Genomic DNA, 19,966 nt, shown 5'->3' with positions numbered 1-19,966 from the left:
CATAATTACATGTTGTCTATTGAATATTCAGGCCACGTACTTATCACCCAGTCTTGCTGGAGGACCCTGTTTTTTGTGGTTGCAAAAAGTGTAGCCTTTTCTTCCCCAAATTCTTTGTTAGGGGTCAAAATTGTGTTTCTTTGTGCTAGTGGGATCTGCTGAAGGGCTGACTGGCTCAGGCATGGCAGCATTAAATTGGATCAGGAAAACATTCTGAATTGCCTTTCCAGTGGTGCTCCTTGCTGAGTGTTCATTTGCATCTCTCTCATTTTTCAGCTTAGAATATAGTTTTGAGAGTTTTATCCTTAGCTACTATCAAGGAAAGGCGGCTGAAATTTCTTAACATAATTTGTTTAGGGTACCCTCTGTTCTAGCTTATAGATGGTCTCTACCTGGATTTTAGATGGTTTGTGTGAAGAGAAGAATATGTGAGTAACTGCCTTACTATAAATACCAAGATGGACTGAAGAATTGAGTGTTAGAGGGGGGTTGGTACAGGGAAGCAATATCAATAAAGTCATTTTCCCTCCCTTAGATTCAATAGTCTTATCCGGTATATTACAGTGTGGCCCATGGGGATAATATGGTATCCATAGGTGGAGCTATGTCTAGACTTGGCAATAAGGTCAAGTCTCTTTATAGTATACTCCTCCTTTCTGGGATACCTAATTTCTGCTTTATAAGCCTTATAGGAAGTCCTTGATAAAGTTGAATTTAAATAAAACATCCAGTCCCTGGTTAGTGAGCAGTGTTGTGTGCTTTCCACAGCCTTTTTGTGCCTTCATTTTTCACTGGTAATTAAGAGACATCTCTAGGTTTCTAGGAACCGTTGTCTTGTCTCTTGGACTTCATCTTGTTGCCAAGTATCCCCCTAATACCTTTTCCTATTTGTGAAATGCCCAATCACCTTTGAATTTCTGTTTGGTAGATGTTATAGCAGTAGAATAGATGATAATTTCTGATTTGTTTAATGGTTTGGAATTCCATCTTTGGTAGGATAGTTTTGTTTAATGTCCTGGGTCTGGTTTTTAGTGTCAGTGTAGAACCAGTAGTGCTATAATGGAGTGAAACATAGGACAGCAGTGAAGAAGAGTTCTCTTTTACAATTTATTAGAAATCATTTTGATAAGACTTGAGATCAGAGTACTTGTGTTTTGAGTTTATGCTGGGCCATTTGTGACCTGGGTCTCACTTTCCTTATCCATTAAAATGAATTGCACTAGAAGATCTCTAAGGCCCCCTACATTTCTATCATTGTTTAATAAGGTGAAATTCATTACTATAAGCATCTTTTCTAAATGTTAGTATCAAACTCCATTATGGCAAGAAATAACAGAATTGTACTTTGGTAGCCATTTCAGTAAAAACCTTTTCTACATTTTCTGTTAGCTTACGCTGTATACAAATTGTGAAGGTGAGTTGTTAAAAGTATGTATTTGGGGAATGGGGTACTTGAGATAGGTCATGTGAGGCAGCTTGGCCAGTGTTGAGGTAGGTGGTGATGAGATCGGCCATTGTGTTCTGCAAAGAATAGATAACTTGACTAAGATTAAATACTGGGTATGTCTAGATGATCTGTAGAAGGGTTGAAGTATAGGTAAGTTTTGCAGTCAATAGCATGAGCTCAGACTGGTCTAACCAAGGTAGGGAATGTGGCCTCTAGTATTAGCTGAAAGCAGGATATTTAGCCTGTTCCCCAGTGAAATTCTATTACCCTTGACTTGAATTGGATTCATATAGGTCATTGAATTAAATGGGACTAGAAACAGGGATACAGGACATACCAGATCACTTAAGAGTGGACCAAGACTTTAGGTGACAAGTCATTTGGGTGGACATCTATGTACTTTTTGGAGCAGATGCTCATAGGGGTTAAATAGGCCATATTAGAATTTCAAAATTATCTTCAAGTCTTGGGCCATGTTAAATGTTAGCATTGCTAATCTTTTGTGACTGATCATGGGATTAGCAATAAACTATAGTGTACATGATATTTAGCCTAATGGAGATAGCTCAGCTTGTTTAGGGGTTAAATGACATACAGGGTAGTTTCTGTGACAACTTGGGAGAGTATTCAAAAGAAAGATCATGAGACTCAACATTGTTACTCAATATTTAATTGATCTTAGTGGCTGAAAGAAACCTGGTAGGTGTATTATTTTTGGAAATATTTCTGGGGTTCTGCCTTTAATCTAGAAATAAAATAGCTTGATTCTGCAGATTTTATCACAAGAGGTCATAAACACATTCCCTAAGGTGCCTTTGGTATTTCTAATCCTTTTCTTTGCTGCCAGGTTTTTCTGTTTATTCCCTGGACTAATTCTTGTACAAATTTTTTTGTACAAATCTGGGAGAAACAAATGAGGCACACAAAATTTCTTATTTAAAGAAAATGGGCATAATTATTAAGCAGCTATATTAAGGTGTAAGATATCTTTCAGGGTCTTTGGAAGGAAACAATAAGAATAGTTTTTTTTCTTTGTACAAGTTCCCTGGCATAAAAGTAGGAAGCCATTGGTACATGATGAGTTACATAAGTGACAGCAGTGGGCTACACAGTGTTCATTATCAACCAAGTCCTTTCCTATATTACTGAAAATGACCTGCTCCAGCCAGAGCCAAGCTAGTATTGCTATTTTCCCTCATTTATTCTCTGGGAAAAAAGTACTGGGCTATGTAAAATGGAAAATACAATCTTTTAAAATCAAGCCTTCTGTCACCTTGGGCACATTTCCCATTTATACACTGGGGACACCCTTTCCTCCCTACCTTTACAGAGATCTGCAATCGAAATAAGATTCTAGAAAGAAAGGCAAGTTTAGAATTATACCTGCTTTCTATTCAATGCAAAATCCAAATTATTTCCCTTTCCTATCAGGTCAGACTTTGATCTTTATAGATAGAAAAGTGCTAACCAGACTATATTTTCAGGTCATTAAAAAGTGGAATGTATAAGATTTTTTAAAATTCCTTTGGGGAAAAAAGTAATCTGTTTTTAATAGGTTCAATTTAGACACTTGCTATGGGTGGACAACTTTATTCAAGGGCACAGGATGTTTGGCTGAAGCTATTTTAGATTACTATATTAGAAACTGAGACAGCATGTAAAAGATCATGATCTGTTACGTTAAAATAGTAGTTGCTATTTTGTGTGCCTGTTAATGTGAGGTATAGAAAATTTGTGGCACTGGCAGCCTATTTTTCCATCTTGAATTTTATAAACATTTAAGTGCTTACTGCAATCAAGGGCTTGTTAAGTACTAGAAAAAAAGCAAAGATTGTTCCATAATGGGCCTCTTTTTGGCTCTTATTTTTGGAAAGAGTCCCCACTAACTTCTAGCTCTCTGGGCCCAACTCCCTAAGAGATCCTTGTGGGCAGTAACCAAGGTTGAGCCCAGGCCATCCCACAACGAAGCCCCACAATTGTGTGCCTCATGGTAATGTTTCATTGCTGTATTTTCTGCAGAGGCATAGGAGAGCTCAGCTTGTAGGCCTTGATAGTCACTGTTTAGTGATTTGTGTAGCTGCCCAGGAAAGTGTTATGTTCAATCAGCTTCAAGCTTCATAGTTAGGCAGGTGGTCAGAATAAGAGTAGTCTTCAACAGGAGTTGCACATGACATGGCTGTTGGATAGGAATGCCTGGAAGTATCAGCCAAAGATTAGGACAAGAGCTAGGAATGGGGACAAATCAACTCGGATGAAACAATGTTCAGCCAATGAGGCCTACTTGTTGAATAATGTGCAGGATTAGAAGAGAAGGACAAACTGGTTTGGCAAGAGGCTAGTAATTATGGTTCCTTGTGAAAGGGAAGCTGAGATCTGTATACTCCCACAGTATCGCCTATGACTTCTCATCTGAGTTTGGGGCTCTGAAAAACTACCCTTGATACTATCCTGGACTTGAACCTAGCATTCAAATTACAAGGTCTAATTTTTTTTCCTTCTGATTTTAATACCTTAATATAATGGCCCTTCCTTGGCATCCTCATCTTCCTCCTTGTTTATGCACAGGGCAGAGATCTTTGTTGGGTTATTTTAGGATATTACTGTAACCCTGGTGTAGCATGCCATCCACCATCTTTTCAAAGATGGGCTGTTGATGGTGATTCCTGATGATGAACGGGAAATACAGTCACTGGACAAAAGTATTTTGAGTCACCATGTGAAACCCCTAGATCCAGAACTGTATTCAGATTCCGTGGCTGGAATGACTCAGTGTAAAAAATAGTGGGAAGCCTAAGGGTCTGAGTCCAAAACAGGTCTCATTCCTCTTAATCACAAGGACCCTGCGTCCCCATTTCCGGAGGGCAAAGCAAGCCCCCAGAGGTACTGCCAGAAGAGGCCTCCGGTCTTGTCTCTGCGAACTTGACAAAGGCCCCATCGACCTCTTCAAGGGTGTGAATTTACCCTATGGATGGTGGCGATTTTGGTAATAATAGTTGTTGCCGGACCACCCCACCAGCTCCTGGAGGTCCGGTTCCACAAGAAGGGTCTGCCGGCCTGGAATCGGCCGCGGCACTGGCAGAGAAAGCATGGGCCCCAAGGACGAGCCCCTCTACCAGGCTCCCTTGGTTATCGGTGACCCCTCCCGCGCTCTCGGAAATACCCAGCCCTAACCATGAGTCTAACGCAAGTTCCTAGATCTCCGCGATAACGGTATGCTTCTTATACCGCTCCCACCTCTTAGAATCCCCTAAAACAACGCCGAGCACGTACATACGTGTGTGCACGCACCGCCCAAAAGCACGCGTAGGCCCACGCCAGGTTTGAACCCCCTCCCCCGTTATATATTCCTAGGACTAGAGACGCGCAGAATCAGATAGGACCGCTCCGATCAAGGAAGTCCAGTTTCCTGCGCCCCGGAAGTAGTCGTTGAAGACGGTAGCAGCCACGCGTGGAGACGGCTGTGAGAGTCACCGACGTAGGATTGATGTTGGAGGAGGGGCTGAATCCCTGCGAACTAAAGCCTTTCGGCATTCTGTAAGTGGCTCCCCACCGAGCCTTTCTGACTCCTGAAACTGTTTGAGTATCGTCCCCTGGCCCAGCCCCAGCTTTTTGGTTCTAGTTCTGCGCCCTCTGGGCCCACCCACTCCGGTTCTAGCCCCGCCCCTCCGCTCTCTAGGCCGCCTTTCTGTGTCTAATTCCACCCTCCCAAACTCTGTCCCGCTCCTCATTCGCCTAGTCTCGCCCCTCCTGGCTCTGCCCCGCCCATTCACGTATCCTTTCTGGCTCCAAGTCCCCTCCTCTGGCCTGTGATTCGCTGGCGGGCCCTTCCCTCTGAGCCCACATTCTCTCTTGGTTTTCAGGTCACATCATGGACTTCCTCGATCTGGATACCCAGAAAACCTCCGTCTCGGTTCGTCGCCGGGAGCAGGTGTCATTAGTGGAGACGGTTCAGGTGATTGACACGGAGTACAGCCCGGACACGGTGGAATGGTGCCCGTTGAAGGGCATGAGTAACCTGCTGGCCTGCGGCACCTACCAGCTGCAGACAGCGGAGCCCGAGGCCCAGAAGGCCGCCTCCCCGGAGGCGAACGCCAAAACTAACAAGCCGGGGAAGCAGGAGAGCAAGGTAGGAGGTCTGGGGAGGTGGTCCGCCTCTCACCCGCCGCCGTGGTGCTCCCTGACCCTCCTAGCCCAGGCGTCTGGGACTGAGCCCCGGAGTTTTACTCTGTATCGTTATTTCTGTGAGACTAGTCTCAGAGCAGGAAAGCTGATTACTGGGCAGCAGTTTGAGAGCAGAAAAGCGTTAGTCTTTTTTTTTTTTTTTCTGAGGCTGGGGTTAAGTGACTTGCCCAGGGTCACACAGCTAGGACGTGTTAAGTGTCTGATATCACTTTTGAACTCGGTCCTCCTGACTTCAGGGCTGGCGCTCTATCCACTGCGCCCCCTAGCTGACCCGAAGCTTTTTTTTTTTTTTTTTAGTCTTTATAAGAATGTAGGCATGAGGACCAAGAAGCTCAGTTCTATTCGATCATAAAGGGAATGGAGAGGATATAAGTAAATTTGTTAACAATAAGTTAGAATTTACGAAGGTTTGCATATGTTAACTCATTTGATTTCTCTTCACAACCTGGGAGATAGGTGATATTCTTATGCCCACTTTACAGATAAGGAAACTGAGGTAAGTAGAAATTGAGTGATTTGCCCAGTATCATGAAAAAGCTAGTAAGTTTCTGGAAGCAAGATTTGAACTCAGGCCTACCCTCACTTCAAGTCACATGCCCATTCCACTGTGCCACATGCATCAAAAATGCAAGGTCATATTTTGAAAATCCAAAGTAGCAAAGTTTCCAAAGTTTTCTAATTTATCTAAATATATGCAACATTGGAATGTAGAGAGGATAAAATAGTCTGAATAAGTTCATGAATGATAGTAGTTTAATTTGAAGGGAAGCTTTTGAGATTGAAGTAAGAACAATTGTATTCTTTTAGAATTGTTTTTTAGTATTACATTCAAGATGAAAATTAAAAATAAATAATTCTTCCATGTGAAAAATTTTGAAATATTTGGGTGCTATTGATGTTCCACCTGAGTTTTCTGTAGGCTAAATATCCTTTGTTCTTTTTCATTTTATTTTGGTTAATTCTCATGGCATTTTGGGAATTTCAGTTTGTGGTGGGAAAAATGCTACATTGTTTTAAGCATTTTTTTCCCCTTTACCCCATTCCCCAAATGAAAAGGAATTTAAAACAATATAACACATAGGAGTCTTTTTTTTTTTTTTTGTGACTGCCAGACCAAATCCTGGATTGGTTGGGCCATAGATTTAACCCAGTATGGAAATTCTTATGCTTCTAAAACTCCTTGCCTAAAGAGGTAGGTTATGGTATAGAATATTGTTCTTAAGTTGTTAAGGTATGGAATATTGGCTTCTTTATTTTCTAATTCTTATCAACTTTAAAATTCTGGAAAATTCTTTTACTTCCTCTCTCTTGACTTCTCCTCTCTCCCCTCCTCCCCTGGTTCTGTATATGTCACATCTGTTAGGGATAAGTAAAAGTTCTTTTCTGTCTTTTTTATAGTGTGCATCGAACACAGATGAAGGTATCGATCCTTATGTCCGTCTGGGTCGTCTTTACCTGTATAGTTTCAATAAGGATGCCACTGAAAACCCCCTTACTGAAATCCAGAGGAAAGACTGTGCTGCTATTCTGGATATGAAATGGTACATAAAATTTGAAGGGACCCAGAGTTGTTTTGGGGAACATCAGGAGCCATACGATTCTTAACTTCTTACCTGCCCTCCAGTCTTGTTCTCTTTAGCTGCCTATTGGACATCTTAAACTTAGCATGTCTCAAACTGAACTTATTTTTCCTCCAAAATCCTAATTTTCTGGTACAGTCCAGGACACCACAGTCCTCCCAGTTACTCAGGCTCCTAGATGTCATTCCTAACTTCTCATTTTCTCATCCTAATTTGCCAATCTGTTGTGAAGTCTAACTTGGCAACATCTCTCTCATGTCCCCTTCTTACTTTTGCCACTACTACCACTCTGGAACAGTCTTTATATTTTTTTTATGTGTTCTCCATTTTCACTGACTTCCCCATGTGTAGTAGCACACTCTCTTTTCTTATCTCTCCTGTCTTTCCTGACTTCCTTCAAGTCTTAGCTAGAGTCCCTTCAATAAATCTTTCCTTGTCTCCGTTAATGCTACTGCTTTTTTTCTATTGATTATCTTCAGTTTATCCTCTCTATATCTTGTTTGTACATAGTTAATTGCATGTTGTCTCCCTAATTAGATGATAACTTTTTTTTTTTTTTTTGATGTCCTTGGTCCCAGGAGTTAGTTTTTCCTGGATTTTTTTTTTTTTATCAGTTATTATTATGTTTAATTTTAAAATGAAATTACATTTTAAAATAAAATTTAAAAATTTTAAATTTAAAAATAAAATAAATGTTTTAAATAATTGTAAAATAAATTGAAAAATTGAAAAATAAAAAATAATTTTAAATAAAATATAAAAATTTCTATTTTGGTAAGTATAGCTTCCCATTACTCATGTTTCTTTCTTTCTTTTTTTTTTTTTTTTTTTATTCATTTTTCCAAATTATCCCCTCCCTCCCTCCACTCCATCCCCCCGATGGCAGGTAATCCCATACATTTTACATGTGTTACAATATAACCTAGATACAATAGATGTGTGTAAATACCATTTTCTTGTTGCACATTAATTATTAGCTTCCGAAGGTATAAGTAACCTGGGTAGATAGACAGTAGTGCTAACAATTTACATTCACTTCCCAGTGTTCCTTCTCTGGGTATAGTTATTTCTGTCCATCATTGATCAACTGGAAGTGAGTTGGATCTTCTTTATGTTGAAGATTTCCACTTCCATCAGAATACATCCTCATACAGTATTGTTGTTGAAGTGTATAGTGATCTTCTGGTTCTGCTCATTTCACTCAGCAACAGTTGATTTAAGTCTCTCCAAGCCTCTCTGTATGCCTCCTGCTGGTCATTTCTTACAGAGCGATAATATTCCATAACCTTCATATGGCACAATTTACCCAACCATTCTCCAATTGATGGACATCCATTCAACTTCCAGTTTCTAGCTACAACAAAAAGAGCTGCCACAAACATTTTGGCACATACAGGTCCCTTTCCCCTCTTTAGTATTTCCTTGGGATATAAGCCCAATAGCAGCAATGCTGGGTCAAAGGGTATGCACAGTTTGACAACTTTTTGGGCATAGTTCCAAATTGCTCTCCAGAATGGCTGGATTCTTTCACAACTCCACCAACAATGTATCAGTGTCCCAGTTTTCCCACATCCCCTCCAACATTCATCATTATTTGTTCCTGTCATCTTAGCCAATCTGACAGGTGTGTAGTGGTATCTCAGAGTTGTCTTAATTTGCATTTCTCTGATCAGTAGTGATTTGGAACACTCTTTCATATGAGTGGAAATAGTTTCAATTTCATCTAGATGATAACTTCTTGAGAACAGGAACTATCTTTTGCCCTTCTTAGTTATCTTCACTGCCTAGCACTAGGCTTGGCAGAGAGTAAACATTTGATAAATGTTACATGGTACAGGCCCTTCTCATTTTATGATTGCATTATCATAGTAACCTTTTGGTTGGTCTTCCTACCTCTAGTGCTTCCCCACTCCATGCCTTACTTCAATCAGCTATCAAAGTGATCCTCCCAAATTATAGATATGCTTCTCCCTCCTCTCAAGGCTCCCCACCTCACTTACCACAACCTCTTGATTACCAACAGAAAAAAGAATAAAATTGCCTTTTGTACTTTTAAAGCCCTTTATTACATATTCCCTTCCTAAATTCCCAATCTTTGTTTACCTTATTCTCCTGATTATTATTGGAAGGGACCTTAAATGATATCTAATCTAACTTAATTTTACAGATGAGATTAAAAATAGTAGATCCAGGCCTTATTAGAGAAACTTATTTCAAAATTCTTTTTACAGTTACTATTGCCAATTATATTTCCCCTATTCTATTTTCTTTCTCCTTTCACTCTGTCCCTCCTCAAAAGTGTTTTGCTCTTCTACATATTTATTGATACAGTGACATTTGCTGTTCGTTCCTTAATGAGACACTCCATCTTCTGACTCCAAGCATTGTCACTGGCATCCCTTGGTATCTGGAATGTTCTCCCTCTTCATCTCTACATCCTGGATGCCCTGACTTTCTCCAAGTCTCCCCTTAAATCCTGTCTTCTGAGAAACTTTTCCTAATTTCCCCTTAATGCTAATGTTTTCTCTCTAAGATCACTTCTTGTTTACCCTGTACATATATATATATATGCCTCTAATATACATGGTCATTAGTATGTTGTCTTTCCTATTAGACTCCTGAAATCCTTGAGGTCAGACTGTTTTTGTTTTTCTAGCACAATGCCTAACACATTATAAGTGCTTAATAAATGCTTGTTGTATGGCACAATTCCAGTTTCTCAAGGCAAAGGAAAGGTGGGATTCCTGTGAACAATTAGAGGTGTGGTGAATGTGGAGGGATAATCTAGCTAGGATTTTTGTCTTTTTCTATTCTGCAAATTCCAATCTTGTTCACTAGATGGCATCTAAGATAGGTTTTATTCTCAAGTTTCTTGACTTTTTATAAGTGACTATTTTTTTCCTTGCTTCTTGTTAAGAGAAATAGACCCTTTCCTTGGGAGCTGAATTATAGACACTGACCCAACTTTGGCCTTGTGTTTAAATGGGACAGCCTGCACCATTTTCTGTTCTATCTTTCATGCTTATACTTGATTCATCCTTTCTAGCTGTAATTTAAGGTTGGTATTTCCTCTTTCCCCAGGTGCCCTATTCCAATTGCTGGCCAGGCTTTCCTGGGATTGGCAGATGCTAAAGGATGCATAGAGTTGTTTAACTTGATGGAATTAAAGGTTAGTTACTGGGAAAACTAGGCCTATGTGTTGTATTTGTGAAAAGACTAAAGTCAAGTGCTCTCTTAAGTGCTTTGAGAAAATAAGCTATGAACTATGCTTATTAAGTTTACAAAAGGGGGGAGGGTTAAGATTTTTTTTTTTCCCGAATATGAGGGCACATTTCTAATATGAAAAATTTTCAGATTCCCATCCTTCTCCCCTTAATAGTAGTTGTATGTCTTGTATCTATTGACTAAGAACATGTTATCAAAATGATGTTTATTATTGGAAGGGACTTTAAATGTAATCTAATGTAACTTAATTTTACAGATGAGATTAAAAGTAGTAGATTTGGGATTCCAACTAAGGTACTTACCCAAATCAAATCTTCTTAAACTTTTTCCCTTTTTGGCCAAAGAAATTTTTAACTAGCCTATCTTAAATTTGAGCCAAGGCATTTCTGGCAGTATTACTTCTCTGGATATAAATAGGATTTTTCATCATAAATCCTGCAGAGTAATGGTGGATAATTGTACTGCTGAGAACAGCAAAGTCATTTACAGCTGATGATCCCAGAATATAGCTGTTACTTTGTATATAGTACATTTCACTTTGCTTGAATTCATGAAGGAATTTCCAGGTTTTTTTTCTGGTCATCATTTCTCATAAAACAATAATATTCCATCACTATTTAGTCATTCCCCAATTGATGATCATTCCCCTCAATTTCACATAATTTATTCAGCCATCCTCAATTGATGGGCGTCATCTCAATTTCCAGTTTTTTGCCCTGAGAAGAGAGCTACTATAAATATTTTTTGTACATATAGGTCATTTTCTTTCTTTCTTTCTTTTTTAAATCTCTTTTGGTATTTATGTACTATAAATTCATGCATATCCTTTGACCTAACAATAGGATATGCATGAATTTATAGTACTTTGGGTATAGATATTATCTTTTGATCATTTATCAATTGGGCTATAGATCTTATTTTTCATAAATTTGATTTTGATTTCCTCTATATTTGAGAAATGGGGCCTTATTAGAGAAACTTACTTCAATTCTTTTTACAGTTATTGCCAATTGTATTTCCCCTGTTCTATTCTCTCTCTCCTTTCACCCTGTCCCTCCTCAAAAGTGTTTTGCTACTGACCATTCCCTCTCCTAATATGCCCTCTTTTTTATCACTCTCCCCTGCTTCCTGTACCTCATTCCCCTCTTATTTTCCTGCAGGGTAAGATAGATTTCTATTCCACATTGAGTGTTTATCTTATTTCCTCTTTGAGCTAGTTCTGATGAGAATAAAAATCCCTCCCTCCCTCTGTCTTCACCCTCTTTCCTTCTATTATAAAAGGTTTTTTTGGCCTCTTTTTAAAAAAGATGTTATCTTCATATACAATTTTACACCTGTGCATTTTGTCAATATATACTTCTTCAAACTGCTATAATAATGAGAAAATTTTAATGAGTTACAAGTATCATTCTCCATGTAGTAATGTAAGCAGATAAATTTTATTAATTTCCCTATGACATCACTTTCCTGATTACCTCCTTATGCTTCTCCTGGGTTCTATATTTGAACAACAGATTTTCCATTTAGCTCTGATCTTTTCATTATGAATGCTTGGAAATTTGCTATTTCATTAGATTTTCCCTTGAAGGATTATACTCAGATTTTCTCAGTGGGTGATTTTGGGTTGTAATCCTACCTCCATTGCTCTCCAGAATATCATATTCTAAGTCCTCCAGTTCTTTAATGAAGAAGCTGTTAAAACTTAGGTTATCCTGACTGTGACTCTTGCATTTCTGAATGTTTTGCAGTATTTTCTCCTTGACCTGGGAGTTTCAGCTTTTGGCTATAATATTTCTGAGAGTTTTCAGTTTGGATTCTCTTTCAGGAGGTGATTGATAGATTGTTTCAATTTCTATTTTACCCTCTGGTTCTAGAATATCAGGATAGTTTTCCTTGAAAGATGATTTCCAGGCTCTTTTTTTTTTTTTTTTTTCCTTGATCATGACTTTCAAGTAAACCAATAATTTTAAAATTATCTCCTGGATCTGTTTTCCAGGTCAGTTGTTTTTTCAGTGGAATATTTCACTTTTTTTGTATTGTTTCTTTTGTTTTGTTTTGCTTTATTGTATTTTATATTTCTCATAAAGTTATTATCTTCCATTTGCTCATTTCTAATTTTTAAGGGATTATTTTCCTCAGCTTTTGTATCTCCTTTTCCATGTGACTAATTTTGATTTTTAAGGCATTTTCTTCCCATCTTTTTTGTATTTTCTTTTGTATCACTCTCAATTCTTTTCCTAATTTTTCCTCTGTCTTGAGGATCCTTGATTTTCAAAATCCCTGTCAAGCTTTTCCATGAGCCCAATTCTTGTTTTTTTGTGGAAGCTTTGGATGTAGTTTGTTTGTTATCTTCTTCTGAGTGTGTATTCCTTGTCACCATAGTAACTTTCTATGGTTAGAAACTTTTTCTGTTGTCTGCTTGTTTTCCTAATATATTACTTGGCTTTGCAGTTTCTAAGGTGTAGGGGATTTTGTCCTTCTAAGGACCTGAGCACAAGCACTCTATTCTTCCCTGGAACTGTTAAGAGTGTCCTCATCCCATTGTTCCTGTAAAATTGAGTGTATTTAAGCAACAGAGACCTGCTTTGGTGGTGCTGGGACTGGGTCTAAGCTGGGATTGTGCGCTGGACTCCCACCCTGTTGCTACAGACCTTTTCTGCTGGCTTTTAAAGTCATCTATGGTTGTCTCGGGGCTGAGAGGTCTAGAAACCTATGCTGATTCAGAGGTCCGTAGGACCCATTCCCTCTTTACTGGCATAGGATTAAGCCTGTTCTGGACTCCCACCCTGAGAAGTATCAAAGTTAATCATCACATAATCTTGCTGTATACAATGTTCTGATTTTGCTCATTTCACTCAGCATCAGTTCATGTAAGTCTCTCCAGGCTTCTCTAAAATCATCCTCCTGATCATTTCTTACAGAACAATAAATTTCCATATCATTTATACACCATAACTTATTCAGCCATTCTCTGATTGATGGCCATCCATTCAGTTTCCAGTTTCTAGACACTACAAAAAGGGCTGCCAAAAACATTTTTGCACATGTGAGTCCCTTTCCCTCCTTTAATATCTGAGTAGAAATATTTCTGGGTCAAAAGGTGTGGACAGTTTAATAACTTTTTGAGCATAGTTCCAAATTGTTCTCCAGAATGGTTGGATCTGTTCACAACTCCACCAACAATGTATCAGTGTCCCAATTTTCCCACTGCCCCTTCAAAATTCATTGCTATCTTTTCCTGTCATCTTAGCCAATCTGACAAGTGTATCAGAGTTGTCTTAATTTGCCTTTCTCTGATCAATAGTGATTTAGGGCACCTTTTCATATGATTAGAAATGTTTTTAATTTCTTCATCTGAAAATTGTCTGTTCATATCCTTTGACCATTGTCAGTTGGAGAATAGCTTGAATTCTTATAAAATTTGAGTCAATTATGTATTTTAAAAAAGAGGCCTTTATCAAAACCTTTGAATGTAAAAATGTTTCCCCAATTTATTGCTTCCCTTCTAATCTTGTCTGCATTAAATTTGTTTGTACAAAAACTTTTTAACTTAATATAATCAAAATTATCTATTTGGTGTTCAGTTAGGAGTTCCAGTTTTTCTTTGGACCTGGTGATCGTTTCTTATAGGACAATAATATTCCATTACATTCATATATCATAACTTACTCAGCCATTCCCCTATTGAGGGGTATCCATTCAGTTTCCAGTTCCTTGCCACTACAAAAAGTGCTGCCACAAACATTTTTATACATATGGGTCCTTTTTCCTCTTTTATTATCTGTTTGGGATACAGATCCAATAGAGACACTGCTGGATCAAAGGGTATTTAGCCAAGTTTAGAGAGGGTCATTGCCAGAATATTGGCCATCAGCTTATTTATTTCTTTAGCCAGAACAATTTATGAAGATAGTTTGCACAAGCATGGAGAGATCACAATCTACATTAATGAAATTTCAAGAATTTTGAAGTGAACAAGTGGATATAGCCTAGGATTTCTTAACCTGAAATCCTTGGGAGTATATGGATAAATTTCAAGAGTCTGTGGACTTGGATGCGGGAAAATTACACCTTTATTTGTACCAACCTTTAATTGAAATTTAGCATTTCCTTCACTTGTGAATGTAGGCTACAATAACTTTGAGAAGTCCAAAGATTTCACCAGATTGACAAATCTATGACATAAAGAAGGTGAAGAACTTCTAGTAGGTTGGAAGGAACTTTGGACTTGGAGTTAGGAGAGACCTTTCTTTTCAGCTTCTAAACCTGACCCCCTTCCCTCAGTCCTAAAACTAACCAAACTGGTCTTCTTTCTCTCTCTTCTTTACACATGGCATTCCATCTACATTGGCTTTCCCTCAGTTCTGGAATGCACTTAAGTTTCACCTCACATCTGTCTCATAGAATCCCTCATGTTCTTCAAAATATCCCCTTCATAAAAGCAGCTCAAGTATTACTTCCAGAAAAACTTTCTTCATTTCTCTATTTTCCAGTATTCTTCCATAAGTACTTCATCTATAGTTTACATTTATTTTGTATATTTATGTAGGTATATTTTGTCTCCTCTGATAGAATGTACATTCTGAGTAAAGTAAAGGTGATTTCATTTAAAAAAAAAATTTATACTTGCAGAACCTAGTATAATGACTATTAAGTACATAGTAGGTGCTTAATAAATGCTTGATTAATTGATTCTTGTCTTTCACACACTTATTAGCTATGATATGATTCAAGCTGAATTTTCTAAGTCTTTTATTCTCATAGCAGAATAGATATGATAGTAGTACTTAATTCATAGAGTTATTGTGAATACAAGTGATGTTTTAAAGCTCTTTGCAAATTTCAAAACACAACCTAAATGTTCACCTATTCAGGATGGTGTAGGTCATCTCATCCAACTCCTCATTTCATATGTGACTATGTCTGAGGTCACATAGGTAATAAATGACAGAGCTGAGTTTTGAACCCAGTTTGCCTTTTTAAATTCAGGGTTCTTGTGACTGTGCCAAAATACTTGAAACTGCATTTCTTTGAGAAAATTGTTTATCACTCATATTTTATGAGATTGATATTAGACTGATATTTTCTTCCATCATTCACATTCAGCTTGGGTAAATTAATATTTTTATTACATTGGGCAGCACTTTAATCATTGTGGGGATTTTGAGTTTTGAGAAACTCCTGTTATTTCCTTCAGGGTATTTGGCTCCCCTCTTGGTGGTGGTGTGATGAAGGTGTCTATAGTGCCTCCTTGGTCCTGTTTCATCACAGTGACAAAGAAGAGAGCAGTTATTTTTCCTCTGAGATATCATACAGGAATGAAGACTTGGAGAAGTGTGGGTCAGTGTTTAGCTTAGAACATCAGAAGATTTGCTCTCCTAGATTAACAGCAGTTTGGGATTATGACATTATTTTGAGATCATGCTTCCCCTTGATAGATTTTTTTTTTTTTTTTGCCTCTAGTAGAAGAACAATTACACATTACACTCAGTTTTTAAGAAAGCCCTGGGACATTGTATTGCATTATCTCTAGACTGGTCAGCAGGACAAGCCATGAGGTAAATTGCTGGGATTCATTGAGGATCAATTCTTATTCTTAAATAAGTGAATGCCAAAGATACTTTACCATGTTTACTATTCTTTTTGGTCCCATAAGTCTTGGATTATGACATCATTGCTATTTAAATGGATAACAGTGATGATGATCTTTTACTGGAAAAATTAATATTTATTGCTTTTTGTAATCTTAAGTGGAAACTGAAGCCTTTCCCAAATACTAAAGATAATCTCAGCCAGCTGAGGCTTATTCTTTCTAAAGAAGTAAAATTAATATATGGTATTTTTAACGATTATATTTAAAGACTTGAATTTTTCCTATGGTACTTCTTATGGTATCCTAAACTTGAGAATGATAAGGGGCTGGTGGGGTCAAATCAGCAAACAGACTTCAACTCACTTTTCTTATTGACTTCGAATCTCTAGGGCCACTGGTCAGCCCCTAAGAATCATTAGTAGTGACTCAAAGGGGCACCTCCACTTCCTTGCTGTGGATCATTCGGAGCCTTCGATACGTAGTCTGTCAGATTGGAAGGCCCACGACTTTGAAGCCTGGATTGCTGCCTTCAATTACTGGCAAACAAACACAGTCTATTCAGGTTAGAATTTGATAAAAGACTATCACTTCTTTTGGCATCAAATCTTCAGGCATTTTAGGGCAGTTTTGACCATATGACTGTGAGTGCAACAGAGTATTTGAATTGGAATTGGTTAATCAATTTTTGTTCATAGTTTACTTTCTCAGAGAAAAGTAGTGAAAGGAGAGGGAATTATATAAGGGAAAAAAGAGAAAAAATAGTTGTCTCTTTTCTAGTGTTCCATGGAGTAGTTAAGACTGTAGGGGAGGGTTGTAATCAGAATTAGTCTTTGGAATTAGTCATTCTTCTGAGAATTATCTGAACTTTTCCTGTAATGAATGCTATTGTAGATGGATGTTGTTTCTGTTTCCCTATAGGTGGAGATGATGGGCTTCTGAAAGGCTGGGACACCAGGAAAAAGCTGAATAAGCCTGTATTTACCAGTAAAAGGTATACTCTTGTGGTTCCAGCTGGTCAGAGAATGCAAGCTTGTGGTAGGAACCCTTGTAATCAAACTTGCATTCAGGATCATCCATTAATTTTACTTTCCTTACCTCCCCCAACCTGTTTTCTTTGTTTTTTGTTTTTTTGTTTTTTACTGCTATCTGCACATAGTTTACTCATTTTTGCTTCCTGCTATCTCATAATCTTTTATTGTAGACATTTAATGGGTGTGTGCAGTATCCAGAGCAATCCCCACCAGGAGAATATTCTGGCCACAGGAAGGTGAGTCCTCCTTAAATTTGGTTCCTTCCCTTCTTCCTTTTTTCTCCATTTGAGTTTTTGGTATTTTATTAAATTCATCTAAGCCAGCTCTTAGCCCAGAACTATACCAATTTGAGGTGCTTTAGTTTAGAAGGGAGTTCCTTTTCCATAATGAGGTTGAGAAAGATTATAGGAATTGTTGTTCCCTCACTTTGGAGGACCTTTCTTCCTTCCTTCCTCCCCCAAAGTACTCTTTTGTATTATTGCTGGTGGTAATTTGAGCTTGATTTATTCTGATCGTTTTTGCTGTGATTCATTGGTTTCAGTTACGATGAGCACATTCTCTTATGGGACATCCGTAACATGAAGCAGCCATTTGATGATACTTATGTAAAAGGAGGCGTGTGGAGACTGAAGTGGCACCCTGTGTATCCTTACCTACTTCTGGCGGCATGCATGCACAGTGGCTTTAAGATCCTCAATTGTCAAAAGCCTTTGGGTGAGTTATATTAGGAACTCATGGCCAGGGTCGGCTTTGGCCTGTTTTATATTTATAATATATTTATATTAAGGCCCTTTCCCTAAAGCCAGTGATCATGAGAAGAGCTTCCTTATCCCAGGGCAATTATCCCTTCCAACCCCTTTGTTACGGTAAAGATACCAGCTAGTCAGCATTTCGTTCCTATGGGACCAAAAAGGAATCCTCAGGCAGCTCCTGGCATACTCAGCCTTTCCAGGCCACCAGCATCACTGTGGTTATAGAGTTAACTGACATTCAGAGCATGCTCTTGTACAAGCTTGAGCCCACAAATTGTTGTAAAGAATTGGATTCAGTGTGTAGTTGCTCCCCTAAAGTAATAGTAGTTAAGAAGGGATTCACTAACTACTGATAAATTTGTTATCTTTACTACATTCCTTTTAGCAATTCATGACTATTTTACCTCTTACAAGTTTTCTATTATTTTTCTCATCAACTTTTAATGACTTACATCCAAGTTCTTAACCATGCTACTTCTGCTTATACTTGTAACTGAGTTTCCTCAATTTTCTTGATTAGTCATTTTGGAGGAATTGATGGGAAAGGAATATTATTAGCTAGTGAGAGATAGATAATAACCTTGATGAAAACAGAAACATGAAACTTGTTCTTTGCCTTATTTCTTCTTAGAGAAGAAGGAGGGGTCCTTCATCCCTGTGTCCTATACGTCACACGGTTCATTGGCATATGGAGCTGACTGGTCCAGACTTTGTCTAAACCCTAGTAAACAAACTCAACAACAGGCTCTATCACCTTCTGATGATCAGAGCAACTTAAAGATCCAGAAAGTAGATGTGTCTTCAAGTATGAATACAGCCTTTCTATCGATTGGAAAATCTTCTGAAACAGTAGCCAGCAAATCACTAGGTGATCATTACAGATCTCAGGAGACTGTAACAGAGATAGCAGACATTTATGTTCCACTGGTTACTAAGGAAAGTGACCCTTTGGCTGGTAAGTTAGAAGGAATGACTTTTGGGACTAAAGAACCACCTAGAACAAAAACTGTTGTCAACCTTTTAGCCACATGTTCCTTTTATGATCATGCCCTTCACCTCTGGAAGTGGGAAACAGATCAATTAAAGCCTAAATTACTGTGACCAGTTTTCAAATTGGGACTTAAAAGTACAAGCATTTCCACAAGTTAATCTGAAATTATTGAATTCTTCATTCTGAGTGAATTGTACATGGATTTTATTATTTCTTGTGATGCTCAAACCTGTCTAACTTTTTAAAATAAAGTTTCTCTGATTGTATATACTACTCAGCCACTTTTTGAATAGCCGTGTATAGTTATGAGGAAGCTAATAGCGTCTTTTAATGAATATCTACTGCTAGATTTATGCAAGCTAAAGAGATGGTTTCTTTCTTTGAATATAATCCTTAAACTTGGTGTGATTGTTATTCACATTTGCCTAGGAATATCTGCTTTGAAGGGTATTTCATATTGATTGCTTTTGGGTACCTAAAATTTTTACCTCTGGTCACTATCAAATATTAAAACAAATTCTTTGCTTAGCCATTTTCATAGCAGAGAGCATGAAATGGAAATTGTATATCCTGACACAGTTGAGTGCTGCTTCTGGCTGCATGAGATTAAATGCCTGATTCTGGAGAAAAATGAGCATAAGTTCTTTTGCAAAGAACTGTTTTAAAGTGTAGCTTCAATAATGATGAAATGTCTATAGGAGATAAAATATGTTTATTTCAGTTACTTTTGCTCAAATTGTTTACTTTTTTTAAAATGAAAGGTTTTCCTCTGGAAAACACCTTAAAAACAAAGTTTTGTAATTATATCAAAATAAATTCTGACTGGCTTCTAAACTTGTTTACTGGTGTGGGTAAGTAAATTTGACCTTTTTGCCCCTCTTTTACTTGGGTGATAAGATTGGATGTGGGAAATAAGAACATTTCCCATTTCTTTGAATTGTATTTGTACTCTTAAATAAAAGGATGTCTTTGGTTAAATAAACACACCAGAATCTGTGGGTGCCATGAATAAGAGTTTATTAGTCCTTTATAATCTCCAAAGCTAGTTTAAATTATACAAATATAGGCATTTAACTCTATTCATATTATGCTTATTACAACTCTGTTATTCTCTGGTACTGGTTAAGAAAGAGAAATTGATTAATGGAACAAATTAAGGACACAG

The 19,966-nt window shown here is 37.8% G+C and overlaps 1 protein-coding gene across 1 annotated transcript; it reads left to right on the top strand.

The window, feature by feature from the left end:
- The first annotated feature begins 4,833 nt into the window (after positions 1-4,833).
- DPH7 (diphthamide biosynthesis 7) lies at positions 4,834-19,639 on the top strand. The gene is made up of 10 exons (XM_074288993.1): positions 4,834-4,981; positions 5,308-5,573; positions 7,028-7,170; positions 10,291-10,378; positions 15,901-15,992; positions 16,417-16,589; positions 16,946-17,018; positions 17,229-17,294; positions 17,600-17,772; positions 18,442-19,639. The coding sequence occupies exons 2-10, from the start codon at positions 5,316-5,318 to the stop codon at positions 18,909-18,911; spliced, it is 1,536 nt and encodes a 511-aa protein (XP_074145094.1). The 5' UTR covers positions 4,834-4,981; positions 5,308-5,315; the 3' UTR covers positions 18,912-19,639.
- The last annotated feature ends 327 nt before the right edge of the window (positions 19,640-19,966 follow it).

Source organism: Sminthopsis crassicaudata, chromosome 2 (genome assembly GCF_048593235.1).
Source record: "Sminthopsis crassicaudata isolate SCR6 chromosome 2, ASM4859323v1, whole genome shotgun sequence".
Lineage (NCBI taxonomy): Eukaryota > Metazoa > Chordata > Mammalia > Dasyuromorphia > Dasyuridae > Sminthopsis > Sminthopsis crassicaudata.
This window is presented reverse-complemented; position numbering and strand designations above follow the sequence as displayed.

Excerpts from the sequence above, each read along its gene's own strand:
- DPH7 (XM_074288993.1), top strand. The coding sequence starts at position 5,316 with ATGGACTTCCTCGATCTGGATACCCAGAAAACCTCCGTCTCGGTTCGT. Across the intron at positions 7,171-10,290 it reads GCTATTCTGGATATGAAATG|GTGCCCTATTCCAATTGCTG; the intron begins GTACATAAAATT and ends CTCTTTCCCCAG. Across the intron at positions 10,379-15,900 it reads TTAACTTGATGGAATTAAAG|AAGAACAATTACACATTACA; the intron begins GTTAGTTACTGG and ends TGCCTCTAGTAG.